The sequence below is a fragment of the Cryptomeria japonica genome, chromosome 11, assembly GCF_030272615.1.
Source record: "Cryptomeria japonica chromosome 11, Sugi_1.0, whole genome shotgun sequence".
Taxonomy (NCBI): domain Eukaryota; kingdom Viridiplantae; phylum Streptophyta; class Pinopsida; order Cupressales; family Cupressaceae; genus Cryptomeria; species Cryptomeria japonica.
In genome coordinates, this window is record NC_081415.1 from 390,568,413 (window position 1) to 390,590,491 (window position 22,079).

The following is a 22,079-nucleotide window of genomic DNA, read 5'->3' on the forward strand; positions in this document are numbered from 1 at the left end:
AGGGCTGTACTAGCCATTGCAGCAGCTAAGGGATGGAAGGTACATCAAATGGATGTAAAGACAGCTTTTCTTAATGGAGAGATATTTGAAGAAGTATACCTAGAGCAACCTGAGGGGTTTGAGATCCATCATGCAGAATCTCATGTGTGCAGACTCAAGAAAGCTCTATATGGGCTCAAACAGGCTCCCAAGGTCTGGTATGAAAGAATTGACACATATCTATCAAAACTAGGCTTCTCTAAAAATGATGCAGATCCTAATCTCTACTACAAACAAAACAAAGGTGATATGCTAATAATAATTTTACGTGTTGATGACTTATTAATCTCTGGAGAAGATCACCTTATAGATCAATGCAAGAAAGAGCTATCCAAAGAAATTGATATGAAGGACTTGAGATTCCTTCATTATTTCCTAGGGTTGGAAGTATGGCAGAATCCTGATAACATTGTTCTAAACCAAGGCAAGTATACATTAGACATTCTGAAGAGATTTGGAATGCTTAACTGCAGACCTATGACCTCTCCAATGGAGACCAATCTTCATAAACTCAAAGAAGCAGCAGCAGAATCACCTTCTACTGACCCCACTCTATACAGGCAAATGATTGGGTCTCTTATGTATCCGGTAAATACAAGACCAAATATATGCTATGCAGTAAATGCCTTGAGTCAGTTTATGTGTGAGCCAAAGGAGATACACCTGGTAGCAGTAAAACACATTATGAGATATCTACAAGGCACCTTAAACCTTGGTCTCAAGTATAAGAAAATTGATCTTAATCTACACGGATTCTCAGATTCAGATTGGGCTGGAAGTGTGACTGATCGGAAAAGCACCTCTGGGTGCTGCTTCAGTTTGGGATCAGCCATGATATCCTGGATCAGCAGAAAGCAGTCTTCTGTAGTGCAAAGTTCCACCGAGGCCGAATACATTGCAGCCTCCATGGCCGCCCGAGAAGCGGTGTGGCTTAGAAAGTTGCTTGTGGGATTGTTTGGTAATCCGATGAAACCTAGAAATCATCCACTACGACAATCAAAGTTGCATAAAACTTTCAGTGAATCCAGTATTCCATGATAGATCCAAACATATTGAGATCCCATACCATTATGTACGAGACATGGTAGACAAAAATGTGATCAAATTAGAATATGTTAATACAGGAGATTAGACTACAGATATTCTGACCAAACCACTTTCCAGAGTGAAGGTTGATCACTTCAGAAAAGGTTTAGGTATGATAGAAAGGTAATCTGCTTTGTAAATAAGATGTTGAAAATGTAAACTTCTTTTGTCATGTTGAGACATTATGGGTTTTACCCCCTGTGTTCATATCTAAGAGGTGACGATTTCTCAGATTATGCAGACATCATAAGGTGACGATCTTATGATTCTCAAACCAGTTATCATGTTGGATCTCTGGTATATCATGGATGTGCCATGATGGTGTTGTGATAAAACTTTTGAATAAAATGTTTGTGCACATATCACAATATGGATAAGATGAGAATTTAACCATCCTCATATGTTTATCCTCAGTATTGCGTGTTTAGGCAATACTAATATCACGTGTCTAGGTGATATTTTGTTATAATAAAATGATGAATTATTTATATCACATGATTGGGTGATACATACTTAAAAGTAAAATCTTATATTTGTATCCTATGTCCTGATGATACTTCATATCATATGTATAGATGATATATATTCTTGGAGACTGACATTATGAAAAGAAATGTGATGCAGGTTACTTTATCTATCTTCCAAAAGCTAAGAGGGAGTGTTAATGCATTAGTAGCTTCTGCAAGATAAGACGCTCCTAACTCTCTACTCTGTTATTAGATTACTTATTCATGCTTTATGTTTATCAGACTATAACATTGATCATAATTATGCTATTGATATTGGATAATGATGGATTAGATTGACGATCTACTTAACTATGTTAAGCGTCAATCTAAAGGGCTATCGGGCTACTAACCCGATAGCATACTAATGTCGATTCATATACGAATCGGCATTAATATGCTATCGGGGTATTAACCCGATAGCATATAATGCTAACCGTAATTGTTACTGTTTACTTTATATTATATGCTTTGATACCGATTCATTATCGGGTATGTTTTATCTGAAACAATTAAACAAATACCAATTCATGATCGGATGTGTTCATAAGCATTAACCGATTCATGACACCGATTCCCCATCGGGTATGTTCATAAGCATTAACTGATTCATAATACCGATTCATCATCGGGTATGTTCATAAGCATTAAACGATTCATTATCGGGTATAAGCACTGTTATCACTATACCGATGCATTAATGTTTGAAGCACCGATTAGTTATGGATCGGTTAAAGATAAGTAAGGGTCACGACCAAGTGACATCTTGGTCGGACATGTCTAAAAGACATGTCCGATCAAGGTGCCACTTGATCGTGGTCATCCTTCTACTTATACATCATTCAAACCAAAGGAGATGACATTGAAATCGATGCATGTTCATTCTCCTAACCTGCAGTAAAAGAAAGATAGCAATATTATTGTCATAGCCATAATATCAAAATTAAAATACAACATCCTGCATATAACCTGTTCATCAAATTGGAAATTACAATACTTTTACAGAAATTATATGAATTATTAAAACTTTGTTCATAGTGCGAGTTTAAACAACCTGCAGGCATGAATTTTCACAGACATAACTATGAAAATTCAATCCTGTGAGTCATTAAATTTAAATTTTACTCATATCGCAAGTTTAAACAACCTATAACTTGAATTTTAATAATTATAATTGTGAAAATTCCAGTTTGAAATTCGTTCAATTGAAATTGCTCATAGGGCCTGCAGACTTGAATTAAACGTGAGAATTCAACACTTTCAATTTCATGTTTTCAACACTTGTAGGCTTAGAACATACAGCCTACATAGAGTGGAATCTAGCAAACATTATGAAAAATTCTTAAAATTGTTTTAAACTTTGAAAGTGACTATGATGGTCATTTTAAAATCACATGCAATTTACATTTTCACATTTTTTACAATTTTCATAATACAATCATTTGAAAGTGACTGCGATGAAATTTTTCAAATTGTCAGTATAAAGCCATTTGAAAGTGACAGATAAAATCCAAAGAAAACTTGTGTATTTGCATGCCCTACATCGCTGCAAATTGTGTACCCCAAGTCCCCACCAATCATCATCTGAAATGAAAAAAAAAAAAAATTGTGTATTTGCAAACCCAAAATACAAAAATAAGAGTAAGTTTTTAACTTTAGATGATTAAAACAATTTTATACCACTTTTGGCAAGTTTTAATGATTTTTAACAAGATCTAAACCAAAAAACCACTACTTGTTTTATTAAAAAACACCAGCAAATTTTTTGTTGAGTTGCTGCAGGCTTTAAAGTTTGTGTGAGCTAGTTAAATTTTGTGTAAATACTATTCATATGGTGTCAAGTTATAGAATATATCTGCAGTAATGTTATAGCAAAAAAATGCCTACCTTTGACTCAAATGCAACGCCTTCTAACTCCTTGCAAGATTGTAACTAGTAGCCCTCTATGCATGTCCCAACGAGCTCCTGTTTGTATTAAAAATATTGCAAGACTATGTTATATATAAAATATTTAATCATTTCGCAAGTTTTGAGGGTATCACAGGTCGGCGAGAGATTGATTAAGGTTGTAGACGTGATTTAAAAGTGATTTTTACGCGATTTAAATGCAAAAAGATTGTTGAAATCAAAATCACCAGTTCTTTAAAAGAAGGGACTTTTTGAGGAAAATAGTCTGCAAAGCCAATTCACAAAAAATCGGATATTGTCTGGATTTTTGGGAGATTTTTGCTTCTTATGAGAAAATCGTTTACATTATGATAAAACTTTAATAATAAATAAGTTGTAGATTTGTAAGTATTTAAGTATATAAATTTATATTAGATTTATATTTCTATATAAATAGTAGAAAATAATATATTGTAGCATTGTAAATTGTACACCTTTATTAATGTGTCCAATTTCACTCTCCTAGCACTCATTTTAGTACTTCTCATTCCTCATACGTTATAGGACCTTCATTGTAATAAATTAAAATTTAATTCAATATTATGACTCTTGCTCCACTTAATTACATCATCACATTATTATTTGGGCCCTTAAATCTAGTTGTGCCCTTTATATTTTATTATCCTAATTTATCCTTAATCCTACCCCAATTTCAACTTCTAAAACATACTTCACATATCTATACATCATGTTTTGAGCCACCGCGATGGAATTTGCATTAGAACCCCATTATCTTGCATTCCTAAAAAGTCAAGAACAAGTTGTTGGGACCAAGACGGCCCTTACCTCCTAGTCCCATGCTTTTTGCCCCAAATTTCGAGAGGACAATAAGGCGATCCTACCCTATCCAAATCTAGCTCCATGCAAAAATACACTAATCTAAGTCGGCCTAAAGGTGATTTTAATTATGAAATACCTATATAAGGCATCCCTTTCAATTCATTTCAACATCTAGAACGCCTCATCTCATACTAGCATTATCATCCAATCCAAGAGTAATTATTCTTCCTCAAGAGCAAATCTAATTCAAGGAGAGGCAAACTACATCAAAACATCTTCATATTACGTTTCAATAATTAAATCATGATGGACTTTATATGATTTATCATGTTATTGCATCAACAAAATGGAAGACTTATCCTAAGAGCATTGCATCACCTATTGAAGGTATAATCATTTACATTCAAGCATTTCAATTTTAGATCTAGCCTTTCCCTCAAAAGGCAAGCCTTCCAATTCATCTCCAATTCAAATTCTATTTCAATTAGGGTTAATTCCAAACCCAGGGTTTGACCTAGGCAAACCCCTATCCACAACCCCCTTTCTCTCCTATTGCGTGCAACTACAGGTCACTGACGAAGACATAGAGTTCAGGAGACCTTCAGCAAACTAATACAAACCCATTCTCAAAAGTTGGACCAGGGCGCTTGGGGCACCCCTGTCCCCAAGTTTTCCCTACAAATTTGGCAGAAAGCTCAATCTCAATCTCAGTCTCAGTCTCAGTCTCAGTCTCAAGAAGCAAATTCTTAGATTCTGTCCAAAAATCAGAAGACTAGGGCACTCTGGGCAACCTGGTTCCTCATATTCATCTCCAACTTGCAAATTCAGGTGCATAGTCAAATTTCCTATCCATTTTTGAACCTGTTGTGAAATATCTATTTCAATATCAGTTAGTACAATTAGTCTAAGTTGCTAGTTCATGCATACAATTCCTAGCCTAAATATTTACATTCAATCTGCATCCTTTCAGTTGATCATTTTCAACTCAAACAAAAGGGAACCGAATCCAAATTAGCATTCAACCATCTTCTTAATAGAATTAAGGTTGAATCTCTTGGGTTCATTCTCCCTTTTAATGTTTTGTTTGCAAAATAGGTCATTTCCTAGTTTAAATAGCTTAGCTTGTGAAACCCTATTTTCATAGAATACATATATAGATAATAATTTTAAAAATTTTAAAAGCAGTATATAAATATCAATGTGTGTGTACATTACATTAATTAGAATTTAAAAACAAAATTAGCAGCATGGGCAAAGATGCTAGAACCAGTATCACCACATGAGCGTTACTATAAAAAAATCTATCATAGCACCCATGAACAAAAGTGGAGCAAAGAAGAGCAAGAAGTACAGGAGATTGGGATTGTGGGGAGAAACAACATGAGTCTGCTCTAGAGATACACTTCGATCAAAACTAATGAATACCAAGAGGCATTGAATGGAAGAAGAAATTTGAGCTACCATATTTAGAAAAGACAAAGTTCCAATGCTCTAGCATCATTGTCGCCAAGGAGGAACATCAAGCGGAGGACAATAATTAACCAAGTATTTAACATGGAATTTAGCATGATGTATAAATGTGTTTGTCCTAAGTTCAATCCTAGGCAAATTGCAAGCATTTTTCTTGCGAATGTTTTCTGAGCATATGAAATGTGATATAGTGTGGTTGTTTATGGGCATTTGGGGTGTTTTGTCTATCACAAAATTTGAAAAATCATTCAAAAATCCACTAGTGTTAACCTTATATTCATGTTAAACCGCCAAATGAAAAAATCCAAACCCTGCCCAATTCTGCATGTGATTCAAAGCATTACCCAATTCTAGTGTGACTCGTACCTAGAAACGGGGATATATCTAGTCAGTTCAGAAACATTAACAATTTCTTTTGAATGTTGAGATTGAAATTAATCATTGTAATTAAGGACTACAATGTTATAAATCTGTTTGATAGCCCTATACAAAGGATGCATATAAAGAAGAAAGGCAAGAAAAAAATCACTTTAATCAAATAAGACATGCTAAGGATTAAGATATAAAATGTACATCTTCAAAAATAACAAACAAGGATTATATAAAGCATATCCATTCACTGTTAGAGAGAAAATAAACCTCAATGTATAGACACTAATACAAGTTACATAACTCTTCATGGTTCAAATAAACAGAATTGAAGAAAGAAAGTAGACAACTAGAATAAAAAACAATAATAGAATCCTAAAATGCCACAAATTCTGCAAATGATTTGGGTGATTTCCACATACATGTCAACTTCATTAAAGGTAGTTAGCAAAGCAAATGTGTTCTGCGAATCTTTAAGACGTGTAGCCACCCGTTTGCGTAGCCTTGTCATGGGCACCTGCAAGTAATTATCACCAGTACACTTATCAAGAGCATTAAAATCAAAATGAATCTATCTTTACAGTTTGAAGCTGAGCATAATCAAAAATTTATATCAGTGGAAACATAATGCTAAATCTGTAGAAGCATAAACACTTACCCTTCTTTCCCTGTCCTTTGGAGGAAGTTGCAGTTCCAAAGGAGAAGTCTTAGGAGGTGGGGATGCAGGAACAGCCACTTTGTCTTTTGGGGCTTCCTCTGCAGGTGCTGCAGGTGCAGGCTTAGCTTTTTTAACATCTGAATCTGGTAATTGCTGAGAAGATTGTGGTGATGACTTTTTCTTCTCTCCTTTAGGTGTTGATCCATCTGCTGACATTGAAATAACTGCCACCTTTGTTCCTGGTACAACTGTATCTCCCTCCTTGGCTACAAACTGCCAAACAGTAAAATTGAAGCACCTAAGGCAGATGACTCATTTTGCAATGTAACACATAACAAAGTTTATTGAAAAAGAATATATATTTGAAACATTTACTACTAAATTGTCAGATATTTGAAAAGGCTTGATCCAAAACATACCTTCTCAATGTAACCTGCTTGAGGACTATTAACATCAACAGTCACCTGCCATGGAAAAACTAATTCTATAATGTTGTTATTTAATGAGTTTTATGCCATGTGAAAACGTCCAAGGTGATTCTAGCTAAATCCCAAACTATTTTTCATAAATACATTCAAAACCAAAAAATAATTAATTAACATGCCTTGTCAGTCTCAACTTGAGCTATGGCTTCATCCATCTCGACTCTATCTCCTGGTTCTATTGCACATAAAACATGGTAACTCAAATCAACCAGGATACTACCAAATAAAACATGATAGCTCAGTTCCACCAGTATAAGAAATCAATAATTAAGTTAAAATTAGATAACCAACGGAGAAAAGAAAAATCTTAGTTAAGATGCCATACTCTTGAGAAATGTTGCAAGAGTCCCATCACTGACTGATTCACCCATGAATGGCACAACAGCCTCAACGAGTTCACCTTCAATATAAAGTGGATTTGCTTTGGCTTAGCAACAATAGGAAAGTTCATGGAAATAACTTCAAGCTGATGAATCAGGAAAGTAAGAAGCAGAAGCATTAAAAAATATTATAGTATGTCTTACGTTTATCTGATGCAAATGACCTAGTCCATGCTTGATATGGAAAACTTTTGTAAAGGCCATTATATGGTACCCTGCAATCCCCAATTAAGAGTACAAAATTAGAAACATTGCTTGCATTGCAAGATGAAAAACATAGCTAGTTGATTTATTAAGTATATTTGGCTAAGCTAACATAACAAACACAGATTGCTAGACCTTAAGCTTCCATTCTATACTTGGCTTTGGCATGCCAGAACCTAGAACAAGCAGACTAGTAATAATTATTATAAGGAATGTTGCACATTAATAATTATCATGTCTCCCAAATTCTATGCTACTTTCAGAGTGCTTGTATGTATGAATATTAGCCTTTATAAATTTGCTTGCCTACCTGATATCTTTTCTACTAGCTGGACCATCTGGATAGCACCAACATAAAATTAGTAAATGTATTATAGATATAAAACATGAAAATTTAGCTCAATCATATTAATAAAGGAAAGCGTGCACACTCCTACCTAATATCACATAGGAACTAATACTTCGAACCTGCTCATTCCCTGCTACTATAAGTGTCGACTGCAGTTAAACCATTTTAATGCAATCAGTGGGAAATAATGTAAAGCAAAAGAATACCCTTTATTTAAAAGTGTCACCAACAGGAAATAAGACTAAAGTAGTCTAGCAATAGCTAAATTGTTTTTAAATTTCATAAATAATTTACACGATCTGTAAATAAGTAGGCCTCTTATCTCTCTTTGCACCTAAAGCAAAAGAATTAAGAACATCAGTGGCAGGAAAGAACCAAGAGCCAGGTACATTGTATTCCACCAGGACCTCATACAATAGTTTGAAGCTACTTATTTGACTGTGAAATATTATTACACATAAAATCTTGGTGGTTTAGGGCACAAAATAAAATCAACAAAACCAAAGATGATCAAAATCTGCCTGCAAATTCCCATAAAATATAATGTCCCGTTTTTCTAAATTAAGCCAAGTTGAAACTTGAAACCCAAAACCCCCATCATAGATTTTCAGTGGCTTTTTGGAATTTTATACTAAGAAAATGGGATTAAAATTATGATAAGAAATGAAACTATCAAATAAGAAGGTATCTTATAATTAAAGTTAATTTAAATAATTCCTCTCAAATATCAATCAAGAGTTATGAAGAAATTTGAAGAGTTAAATCTCTTGGAGGAAAACTCTATTTAAACAAGACCAAGCAAGGAGGAGGAAGGATATTGATAAACCATTCTTTTTTCTGATTACTACTCTTTGTTGGAGCATTAGATTTTAGTTCAAAGAACCTAAGGACGAAAACCCTCTAAGTCTGAAATTAAAGGAGTAGAACCCTAAATTCCTAACCATGATTTCACACAGAGGTCACCATTGTACAGATTTGATTAATATAGTAGATGCTGCCTTATATTTAGATATATGATACACAGCTTTGGTAACTATCTCTTATTTATCCTTCTTGTTGTTAGTTAATTTCTACCATACAATATATAAGGGTAGCTGGTCAAAAAGGACCTGCAGCCAATTACCCTTTTACCCCGACTGCTTCATATCCAATGACTGCCATATATATTCCAATCTACTGAAGTCTTTAAGGCATTAAATTAATTGGCACCGCTGTTGTTTAGGGGACAAACTCTGACAAATACTTTGCATTTTGTTACTGGCATATTTTGTTATATTTCCCTGCCATCGATATTTTAATAGCGGCTATAATGGCTTGTCATACCAAATGAAGACTAATCACACAGCCTTAGAAGGGTTTGATAAACTACGAAAGAAAGGCAATTTATTTTTATTTGCTACCAATACATGATTTTGAGGTAATCACAGCATATTGAGGTTTGTTGCTGCTATACAATGTCAAGTATAGATTAAGCCTGCTGAATCTTTAACCACCATGATATATATTTTGAAATATAAAGAGAGAGATATTCATTAAATTAAAAAATCAGAAAGGTTTTGCCTGTTAAGAGTTAGCGAAGGTGGTGGAGTGGCCCAAACCAAGGGAAGGATGGTATAAAATAAATTTTGACAGGGCTTCAAAGGGCAACCCAAGACCATCAGGAGCTGGATTTGTGGTACAAGATTGGGAGGGCAATATAGTTAGCAATCAGAGCTCAAAAACTGGCAGAGGGAACGAACAATGAAGCCGAGGCTCGGGCAGCTATTGAAGCTTTGACAAATAGAAAAAAATTGGGTCTTTCACAAATATAGCTTGAAGGAGATTCATTGATTATTATTAATGCATTAAAAATGGGTGAAATACATGCATGGAATTTGAATAAATACATATCTGTTGCCAAGCATTTATTAGAAACGTTTGAAGAATTTGAAATTGGGCAAGTGAGGAGATTAGGGAACGACGTGGCAGACAGGCTGTCCAAATGGGCAGTGCAACTTGATGATGAGCCGAATAGTACGGTGGAAGATTTTTGCAATCTCGAACTCGATCTTTGAGGTGGCATAATACACTGTCATTTACAGAAGCTATGAATGGAAGGGAGTGGTGGTGGGGTGATGTGACATGGGTCGCTGTTGATGTGTATTTTGTACACGACCAAACACAGAATAAAATACCTAGAGGTATCTTATCCTCTCTTGAGTAAAGTTTCCGAATGCTGAAGATATCGCAAAAAAGGATCAATCGGTGAAACTTCAAGGTTCTTTTATGTAGGTTCTCTACTTGTGGATAAGCACCAGTGGTCGTTGTGTTTACTGTTTTTCAAGGGGCCTTACGTACTTTCAGAGAAAGCTTGTTCGTGTGACTACTTTTCAAATGAGGGAACAGGATTTTCCTAATGCTAACTGATGTTTCAAAAAAAGAATGACTCAATGATGTTTGGTCTTGATAGAACTCTACCAATTTCAGTATTGCCAAGAGGTTACAACTCCACTGGAATTGGTGCGATCTTCTAAGGGGATTCAATGATTTCAAATCACTGAGGGGATAGATACTATCAGTAAGATACATATCAATGCCTCCAACAATGATTGAATTCTTAAACAATCTCAATGTTTCCAGTTGACCACACAGGGCGTTCTTACAATTAGTAAGGAGCTAGTGGTTTGGAATATGAGTCTTATCAAAGATCAAGCACAACATTCGTCCTTCAAACTTAAAACTTAAATGCTATCTCTACTAAGAGTGATTCAAGAAGACAAACAACCATGAAAATAGCCACAAAGATTGCAATAAAACACCATAACTTCAATATTTCATTGATCTCATAGCCAAATAAACAACAATTGTTCAACTTTCTCTCTTCACTACTTATTTCACAAAGATTGCAATAAAACACCATAACTTCAATATTTCATTGATCTCATAGCCAAATAAACAACAATTGTTCAACTTTCTCTCTTCACTACTTATTTCTATGGTGCTGACAATATTGAACTCTAAAAATTCTAACTCTCTCTCTCTTACTTTTTTTTTTCTAACTCTTTAAAATGAAGTGAGTGAGGGCTTATATAGCACTCTCAAATACAACGAACGGCCTGGATCAAAAGAAGATCGATGGCCGAGATCTTGACACCTAAACCCTAATTAGGGTTTGTTACAAAAAAGTCCCCATTTAGATAAACATAATTAATCCATAGCCAATAGGAATTGGCACATATAGCGGGGAGACAGACCAATAGGAATTAAGTTGCCACATCATTTTATAACAACTTCTCATCTAGAACTTTGTTCCCCTTTCTATGCTCTTTTCTAGCATATTCAATGAATATGGACGTGATCGCCTCAATCTCAGCAATGGGAATCTCAGGAAGATTCTTCATCCGTTCTTCCAAGCGAAGGACTTGATCAAAGGCAATGAGAAGACTTGTCTCCCATCCAAGCTCTAACTCTTTTGTTTTCTCAATCAGGAACATAGTAGCATGCATCTGATTTCGCTGCTCTTTGGTGACTATGTTCTCTTTGTAAAAGATGATCCTGATCTTGTCTTCCAATTCCTCGATGTCTACATCCGTCTCGATCTCAATTCTTCTGTCAAGGATCGTACACAACACCTCAAACACCTTGTCTTGAATAGGGTGGATGGTTCCCTCAACTTGGCTGCATCTAGAACTGATATCTTCGAAAAGAACTCCCTTTATCTGGAGCAAAGTTGACCACTGCAGAAGGCTATGGGCTTCTCCATTCATTATCTTCTCTTGTGCTAGAACTTGTCTTGGTGTCCTTCTTATCACTTGCAAGACCGGGATGACAACATCTCTAGTGTGAGCAAATGCATCCATAGTTACCAATAGATTATGGATGATCTCAAGAACTTGGATAGCCCGGTGGACCGTCTTCATCATCCTTGTTGCAAATTCAATGGCAACCTTGTAAGATTCATCAATCCAAGAATTCATGATCTGAGCTAAGCTCTTCATTCTTTCTGTCTCATTTACTGACTCAAGAGGAAGTGCATGCAAAGGAGATATTGCTGGATCCTGTCGTCTCAAAGGTTGATTAAGATGGCTAAAATAATTCCTCCAAGCACTAACCTCTCTTTCTAGTTTCTTATTCTTTTCCATTTCTTCTTTGAGTTTGTCATTAAGTGCTCTCACTGAATTAGTTGCTTCTTCCATAGCCTGCTTGGAGGTAAGTGGGCCAAGATCAATTGTATCTAGATCATATTCTTCTGCTAGAATCTCATCCTCATACTTGTCTACCAATGGTGTAGCTATCTGGACCTTTCGAGATCCTGCTTCATCTCTAATCACTTTTGACATCTTGGTGGCCTTCTTCTTTTTGACCTCTTCATGAGAACTTCCTATGAGACTTTCCAAGTCGAACACTTGTTCCTCCTCTTCGACCACAACTACCCTTGTTAGCCTCTCTTTTAGCCAATCTGGAATAGAAGACTTTATTTCCCTAACTTGTATTTCTTTAGGCAGAGGTCTATCTTCCCTGAAAGGAGATGTTGCTTCATCATCATTCTTTCCTTCCTGTTGTTCATCAGCACCAACCTGAAGAGATTGACTAGATGAATGTTGAGGTGCCTGTCCTTTACCCCGATTATCATTCTGCACCATGGATTCCATAGACTCATCAATTTCATACACTATCTGCCTTTGATCTTCTCCTTGACTTACTTCCTTTTCAGGCCTAGAAGATGTACTTGGTCGACGATCAGGATTCATCTTTTGTTTCTTCTTGGAAGGCTCTCTCTTCTCAGGTCCTTCTTTTCTCTTTGAACCCTTGGAATGAGAAGTATTCTCACTCACACTTGCCTCTCCTTCTTCTGTTCTTGTCTCCAGGGTGAATGTCATGGATACATTCTGCTCCTTCAACTTCTAATGGTGTACGTCTACCCATCTACGAGTACAAGCTAACACAAGAGCCATCAATGCTCTTAGGTCCGAAACCTCTGGCTCATTCCAATCTATCTTCACTTCTTTATCTTCCTTCTCATAGGATGATTGGAGGTATCTACCACTGTCCTAGGCTTGATCGGCTACTCTGTAAACTTTACACTTCCTGATGAGATCCAAGGGTAACCTGGAATGCATCTTTCTTTTCACTTCTATATCATCCTGAATATTCATCCAGAAGTCTTCGACTTGAAACTCATGCTTGTACTTCTTCCCAACTGTCTCTTCTATATGACCATGAGGATCGAAATTCTCCCTAAAGGCAAAGGATGTGAATGAATATAGAGATAACTCCTTCTCTGCATCTTCTGCAGCTTGAGAATTAGGACACACTTCAATTGAATTTCCCAGCAGGATGGGTGTGGGAATTCCATTTCCATGCTTGTGTCTTGATGCTCTAGCATAAGCTGCCAACTGCCTAGTCACTTCAAGTAATATTATTTTGTCTATAGGATATCTCGACAACATGTAGGGAGGTGAAGGACATCCATGAACTCTGATGTATGTGAATTTTGGAAACTGAATGAACCATGCACCATGCTTCTTCACTAGCTCCTGTGCTTCCAGAGACAATCGATTGTGAATCCCTCCTTGCAATGTCCTGGTGATATACATCATGAAGGTATCATTGATTAGCTTGTAATCATTCTTTGGTGGATGATGCAATTGAATATAAGAATCACAAACTCTTATTTCTCCGGGTCCTCTCCCAACAACTCCTCTGTGTGGTAGCCTTGCGTACTCAAAACTTCTGACTAAGGAATATATAACATATGAACTCATGTGAAAAGACTTGGTAGGGGCTAGCCTCCTCAACTACACGTCCATGTTATTACTAATGATTCTAGCCCAGTTGAGCTTTCCTTTTCCTTGCACAATCACTTGTATGAAGAAGAACATCCATTTGTCGAAGAAGAAGGCTTGAGAGGCACCAGTAACCCGATTGAGCATGGTTATCAAGTCCTTGAACTCTTCCTGGAAATCAATCCTGCGCGGTGTATTGGGAATCTTGTTCAGGCGAGGTCGACTTTTGAGCAACCAATTCTTGTTGATGAAGTTCAGACAGGAATCAGGATCATCCTCGTACACAAACCTAGCTCCTTCTAGACTTTTGTAGATCATGTCTCTCTACTCTGGGAGATGAAAGGCTTCACTTATAGCTTCCTCCGAAAGGTAGGCTAAGACAATTCCATCCTCAGCTACGATTGTCCTCGAATGTGAATCATAGTGTCGGGCACATTCGATCATCAACTCGTGACACTTGACTGCAGGAGGGAAACCTGCGGCCTTGATGATGCCACTCTCAATTATCCTCTTCGCAATAAGTGACGGCTTCCCGATGTAGGGTGCTCCACTTGGACACGATCCTGGTCTCCAATTCATCGTTCTTCTGATCCTCCTTGATGAGAGCCTGTCGGGTAGTGGATCCACTGGCCTTGGGGGTCGTCATTTGATACCTACACAAAAGGCTTAAAGTTAGGTTTGAGCATAGTACCTTAAGGTATGGGATTTAAGATACCTTTCAAGGAAATAAGAAGATTACAATTTGAAAATAATATGACAAAGCTTTAGAATTATGAATTTTCGAATTAATACTAATTATGAATTAAATCAGATTGTGAAAGACTTAACCATGCTATGATAAATTAAATTAAATCTTGAATAAGCTTTCAAAAATCTGATTGTACATACCTTTTCCTTGATTCTAACTATCAACCTTGAAAAGAATGGGTAAGGAAAATGGGAATTTGCTGGATAAGAGGTCTTTGATCTGAATTTTAGACTCTCCCCTTGGATGAATTAACCTTCAATCAGCTTCCAGCAAGGAGTTCACCTTCAACCAGCCTTCAAGTATTCTCCAAAATCTGGAAATTAACCTTCAATCTGCCCAATTTCGCACCTCCAAATCTGCTCTTTAAATTTGCACAAGGGAAAATGAATGAATGATTTAAAAATTTCAAAAACATACCTCCCTTATATAAGGCGCTCACCTCACTTTACCCCTAGGCCGACTTGGTAAAGGCTTAAATAAATTAAAGAAAACCCTCCACAAGCATGGCCGACCTGATAAATAGGTGAAAATAATAAATTTTGAGCGCTCAAGTGGGGATTTTTTAAATTTAGGATAATTTCAACGCCCAAAGGTTGATTTTTTTATTTATTTTAAGGCTTAGAAAAATTAATTAATCAATTTATAAGTACCTTAATTCATGTGAATTTGTCTTAGTCCCCCAAATGAAATTTAATTAGCAAATTTAGTGAAAAGATATAAAGTAAGCTCAGTGGATGCTAAAGTTTGATCACGGTTTGATGAAGGCTCATTCCCCATTGGCACTAAAATACTTAAGATATGAGGAAGGCTTAAATTACTTCAAGGAGGCTTATTTGAACTTTTTCATCTAGGCTTATTCACTCCATTAGTCAAAATCCTCACCACCTAGGCTTGCCATCTCTCCATGTTCTTTGTCTAGCCCAAACAAGGCGAAGAATAGGCTTTCTCAAGGATTTCGCCCTGGACCCTTTGGAAGGGTCAGGAGCGATTTTTTTATTAGGCCTTAATTACCCCAATTTTTTCACTCCAAAATCCTCTGGAAGGTGAGCATATGCTTGTTTTAGTCCAACAAAGTCTAGGGATCCATCCTTTTAGCTTCTCACACGGGCAAATCAGGTGATAATGGGAATTTCGCTCTGGACTCTCTGGAAGGGTCAGGAGCGAAATTCCAATTTTAGCTCAAAATATGCGTCTTTTGTGGTCAAAAATCTTTCCAAGGCACTCCAAATAGCTTCTCCCATTCTAGCCTAGGCCTGAATTCATTCAAAATTTGGATAAAAGGATGGTTGGAAGAATTTCGCTCTGGACCCTTTGGAAGGGTTAGGAGCGAAATTCACTTTTTAGCTTGAAATTAGCATATTTGAAGGCAACAAACTTTTCAAGGGCAATCCTAGGAGCATCCCTCACTTGATCTAGGCCTAACTTGGCACAAACTCCTTGAAGATAGGATATGTTTTAGGATTTTCGCTCTGGACCCTTTGGAAGGGTCAGGAGCGAAAATCTTGTTTTGAGCTCATTCCTTCATCATTTCAACTTGAATCCACCTCACAAGGCAAGAAAACACATTCCCTCTCATATCCAATCCAAGTTTGACTTGATTTTGCAAGGAAAAATACGTGATTGTAGAATTTTCGCCCTAGACCCTTTGGAAGGGTTAGGGGCGAAATTCCAATTTTGACTCAATTCCTTCAAACTTGATAATTTCTTGGCAATTTGAAGCCATCCTTAAGGCCTTCTTTGATCTCAATCCTCACTAGACTTGGCATATATTTAAGGGAAAAGGTAGGTTTTGCACAATTTCGCCCTGGGCCCTTTGGAAGGGTCAGGAGCGATTTTCCAGTTTTCTAGCATGTTCCTCCATCATTTAACTTCAATTCACCTCCAAGACCAAGGACACATCGCCTCACTCCCATCTAGGCCATAAAAATGAAAATTTGAACTTGTCTCGCAAAGAAAGTAGGTGATCCTAGGATTTTCGCTCTCGACCCTTTGGAAGGGTCAGGAGCGAAATCCTTGGTTTGAGCTTACTCCTCCATCATTCGACCTCGATCAATCTTCAAAAAGGGCAAGAACACCTCTCCATCCACTCATCCAAGCTACAAAGACTCAAAGTTGACTCGATTTTGCAAGGAAAACAAGTGATTGTAGAATTTTCGCTTTGGACCCTTTGGAAGGGTCAGGAGCGAAATTCACTTTTTGGCTCAATTCCTTCAATTTCAATGATTTCTAGCAACTTGAAGTCACTCTTAGGGACATCTCCTTCTTGATTTTACCTTAGCCTATACTTGATCTAGCACAAAGTTGAGAGCAAAGAGAGGTTTTGAGAAAATTCGCTCTGGACCCTTTGGAAGGGTCAGGAGCAAAAATCTCATTCTTGACTTGATATTTCATCTCTTCAACTCCAATCTGCTCTAGAAGGAAACCAAACATCATTCTTCACCCAAGGGATAAGGTCTTAAGCCAAAACAAGGTAAAAAGGTAGGCTTGTGAGGAATTTCACTCTGGACCCTTTGGAAGGGTCAGGAGCAAAATTCACCTTTCTTGGCTAAAACCTTCATTCTCCAATGCTTTCAAACATCTTTAAGGATTTCAATATGCCCATTCTCTCTTTCAACATGCCTTGGACATCAAAATTTGGCCAAATAAGGAAAGAAATGAGTCTTAGGTTGATTTTCGCTCTGGACCCTTTGGAAGGGTCAGGAGCGAAAATCTTGATTTAGGCAAAGGGTCCAGAGCGAAAATCTTGATTTAGGCTTTGATTGCTCATTTTTCAAACTTCAATCTTCCTCAAGGCGAGAATATGTCTATCCTTCCTCCTTGGACACTAAGAGCTTGGCCTAACAAGGAAGACAATGAGGTCCATGAAGATTTTCGCTCTGGAAGGGTCAGGAGCGAAAATCATTTTCTAGGCTTGATTCTCCACTTCTCCAACTCCAAACCACCTCAAGAGGCAAAGACATGTTATCCCACTTCCATCCACGCCATGAAAATCCAAGCAATAGACCTCCTCCAATGGAAAAATAGGTGTTTTTAGGAATTTCGCTCTGGACCCTTTGGAAGGGTCAGGAGCGAATTCCACTATTTGGCTCAAAATCTTTCATTTTTCAATGTTTTCAAACATTTCTAATGGCAAAAGATGTCCATCCTTCCTTTCAAGATGCCTTGCAAATCAAAATTTGGTCAGACTAGGGAGGAAATAAGCCTTCGGAGGATTTTCGCTCTGGACCCTTTGGAAGGGTCAGGAGCAAAAATCACAATTTGGGCTTGATTGTTCATTTTTCAAACTTCAATTTTCTCCTGGAGGCAAACATAGATCGTTTTCCACTTGAGGAACCAAGTTTTAAGCCCATTCAAGGTAGCAAATGAGGTTTATAATGAATTTTGCTCTGGACCCTTTGGAAGGGTCAACAGCGAAATTCATCTCTTAGGCAAAATCTTGATCATCCAAAGCATCCAACTCCCTCTCAAGACAAGAACATACCCATTTATCCTCCATCATGTCAACACCTAGCCCAAACAAGGAAGAAATCAAGAGCTATAAGGATTATCGCTCTGGACCCTTTGGAAGGGTCAGGAGCGAAAATCATGTTTTGAGCTTGATTCTTGACTTTTTCACTTCCAATCCTCTTTGGGAGGCAAACATAGATCCTTCCTCTTGCATCTCCACCAAGATCCTGACTTTAGCCAAGGGAAAAATGAGTGTTTTCAAGAATTTCGCTCTGGACCCTCTAGAAGGGTCAGGAGCGAAATTCATCTTTTGGGCTGGAATCCTTCATCTTCACTCACTCCCTAAGGCTAGAACATTCAAAAATACCTTCAAACATGCCTTAGGAACTAGAAATTTGGCCTTGATAAGTGAGAATTTGAGGTCTTCAAGGATTTTCGCTCTAGACCCTTTGGAAGGGTCAGGAGCGAAAATCATTTCCCAAGTTGATTTTCATCTTCCTTTCAACTCACTCTCACACAAACTTGGTCAAATCAACTTCCTTTCATCGCAATCAAGACAAACCTCCATCCAACTGGGTCTAGGCAAGGTCAAACTAGGTTTTAAGGTCAAAGGAAGGCAAAAAGGGAAGAATTCGCTCTGGACCCTTTGGAAGGGTCAGGAGCGAAATTCTCCTCTCAGACTAGCTTTCATCATCACAAGGTCTAAAACCTCCTCCCTAAGGCAAACATGCATCCAACTCTCTCATCTATGCCCCAAAAGTCTACAATTCTGGTCAAATCCTTGAGCAAAGTGGGAAAAAGGGTAGATTTCGCTCTGGACCCTTTGGAAGGGTCAGGAGCGAAATCTCTATTCTTGGTCGATTTCACACTCAATTCCACTCCTCAATCTAGACCTAATCAACTTTATCTCTCCCTAGTATCATCATGTCCACTTGCCATCCACTTGACTCAAAAACTTCATTATGCGCGTCTAAGGCCAAAATTAGGGGTCAGGTGAGGATTTCGCTCTGGACCCTTTGGAAGGGTCAGGAGCGAAAATCTTCTTTCAGGCTAACTTCCATTATTCTGACACTTCAAACCTTGGATATCCTTTCAAAACTCCTTCAATCATCATCAAGTGCATTTGTTCATCAGCTTCTGAAATTGCCACTTCCATCTCTCTCTGACCACTGACTCCGCTTAATAGGCTCTGACTGGGAGGAAAACAAGATTCTGACAAGAAAACCACCAATCCAGACCTACCCTGACCTGAGACCTATCATCCTATCCATCTTCATTCCCCTGAAAGGAAAAGATCCACTAAGGAAAACCTAGGGCTCCAGACAGACAACTAAGGACTTCCCAAAACCAGGCTGGACTCAGCTTGAAAGAAACCCTAAGACAAGCCCTCGGAGAGAAACCCTAAGACAAGCCCTTGGAGAGAAACCCTAATCTACCCGGCCCAGGCGACCACTCACTCACTCCAAACCCAACAAGCAAAGACAGAAAACCTAACTAAGGAAAACAGAACCCTAAGAAAAAGAGGGGGTCCCCATTCTAATGGGGCGATGTGTGAAATGGTCACAACAGTCGCCAAGGTGGTAATAAAATCTTTGGTCAATTGACAATGGGTGGCGACTGAATTTCAACATGGAGGCCACCTTTTCCTTGATTACAACAAGGCAACAATTAGCTTTTAGGGGCAAAGTTCCTGAGAAATGAATGAAAAATCTTTTCAAATTTGATGAAGACATTTTCATTCAGATCATGGAAGTTTTGCTTGGTGAAGAGTTCTTGGTGACTAAAAACAGGTACAAGACAAACATTGATATGGAATCAATGATGGTGGCATGGGTGTTGGAGGTTGGCGGGAAAGAAGATGTTGAATGGGTGTTGAAGGGTTGTGTGGAATGTGATTGATTATATGGTCTGAAATTGATGCTGGAAAAGGCAAGTGCGGGGGCAGGGTTCTCGCTTGCGGAGGAGGCCAAGGGCACAGACCAGACCCCTCAACAGCTAATGCCCTTCATCCAATGGGCGAAGGGGACAAACAAGGCTGACAGCGGGGCCAAAGCATATATCGGTTGGGATTCGTTGGTCCATTACCTGCGGATGAAGGAACGAGAGCATGCCAAAGGAAAGAGGAAGGCGAGGCTGGAGGAAGACCCAGAAGCAAGCTTTGAGCTGAAAGACCAGTGGGTCAATGGGCCCTTGGAAGCAATGAGGAAGCAATGAAAAAAAATTCTTTGTTTTTTAGTTGTTTACAGTTTGTTTATGTAATTTCAATATAAACAATTTCATGTTTAAAACAGTTATATGGTATAATTGGGTGTATAGGGCAGAATTCTGGTAGGCGAGGGTAGAGATTTGGTGGATGTTCAAAAATGGACATCGTTTTGGAATTTACTGTTATATTGTATAAATAGGAGTACAGTGAAGAAAATGAGTAAGTGGGGGTAGGGTTTGGCTGATGTTTGATAGTATTTGGACACTGTTTTTAGAGATTTTTTGGAACTACATTTTGTGATATGGGTAGATAATACTAAATCATATGTACTCTTCTTTGAATATCAATAAAATATATACAATTACCGACCAAAAAAAAATCAGAAAGGTTTCAAGGCTTATTTGTATTCAAGTGCAACATTTCATATTCCGTAATGTCCCCACTTTGAAATATAATTTAATAATAAAATTAAAATACAAAAGAACAAAAATTAAAATTAAATTCAAATACAATTAAATTTGATTAAAGTTAATAAATAGTCAAAAGGCATGAAATGTTAAGTTGTGACTCCCTCAAATATGAGGTATAAAAGGGAGAAGAGAACTCATTTGAAGGGGGGATAATTTGGGAATCAAAAGTGCAGATCTGATTGTGAAAGGTTGTGTCCCTTTCAAAGGGCAGAATTAATGAAGAGTTGCACTCTTTCAAAGGGTGCTAATGGTGAAAGGATGTGTCTCTTGCCAAAGGGCATACATGATGAAGAGGTATGACCTCTCCCTCACATTGAGAGATATAAAGCAAAGGAATCAAAAGCCTCCAGTGACATCACCATCGACCAGATCAGATCAGATCTGTTATTAAGTTGCAGATTGTAACATCTTTGTTCTTGGCAGTATGCATGGGGGATGTGCTTAATATGTTGTCTGATAATGTTCTTATGCAAAATTTAATAGTAATAATATTAATATAGACTGCAACATGTATGACAGTCATGCTTAATTACATATGCATTCATAATACATGAAAGATTATTATATTATTGGCCTAGTCTTAATTCATCTACTAAGCCCTATGAGGGGATAGGTTGGTGTGTGTAGGAAAAGGCGAGTAAACCCATCACAAGTGATGGTGAGCACAAGATGGGTAGGGACGTAGTCCTGGGCCTTGAGGGAGCCTCTTTGTAGTTGGTGTCAGCACCCTATGATAGTAAATCCCCATCCCTCATTAGGATTAGGAAAGAAGCTAAGATAGGACTTGATATAATGAATGTTGAATGTGTTATGAATACTAATTCGTGTAATAGTTTAAGAAATATGAATTGAAGAATAATAATGTATAGTGATGTATGTTTAATCATTGGGAAACAGGCAGCCTCCTAGTAGGGGACATTACATATTCTCCCTAGCATTGCCAATTGTGTATGCAATAATTTAAGTCTAAAGTTCATTGAATGTTTACAAGTTGAAGGTTTAATGGTGGACCTAACAATTGTCTCATGAAATTCCCCACTTTGAAATAGAATTTAATGGCAAGTAATGATATATTCACAAGAATAAAAAAAAATTCAAATTCAAATATAAAAGAATATAATTAAATATAATTCAAATGTAATTAAATGAATGAATGCTCAAAAGACATGG

The 22,079-nt window shown here is 37.4% G+C and overlaps 1 protein-coding gene across 1 annotated transcript in view; it reads right to left on the bottom strand.

Annotated features, from left to right (window-relative positions):
- Window positions 1–22,079, bottom strand: part of LOC131071607 (dihydrolipoyllysine-residue succinyltransferase component of 2-oxoglutarate dehydrogenase complex 1, mitochondrial) — a 105,047-nt gene that overhangs the window by 66,300 nt on the left and 16,668 nt on the right. Inside the window, exons 2-9 of the mRNA XM_058007517.2 lie at window positions 8,362–8,422; window positions 8,235–8,262; window positions 7,865–7,935; window positions 7,666–7,740; window positions 7,460–7,515; window positions 7,275–7,319; window positions 6,856–7,128; window positions 6,620–6,714 (exon numbers count right to left, since the gene is read on the bottom strand). Of these exons, the coding sequence (XP_057863500.2) occupies window positions 6,620–6,714; window positions 6,856–7,128; window positions 7,275–7,319; window positions 7,460–7,515; window positions 7,666–7,740; window positions 7,865–7,935; window positions 8,235–8,262; window positions 8,362–8,422 (704 nt within the window). The remainder of the gene's footprint in view (window positions 1–6,619; window positions 6,715–6,855; window positions 7,129–7,274; window positions 7,320–7,459; window positions 7,516–7,665; window positions 7,741–7,864; window positions 7,936–8,234; window positions 8,263–8,361; window positions 8,423–22,079) is intronic.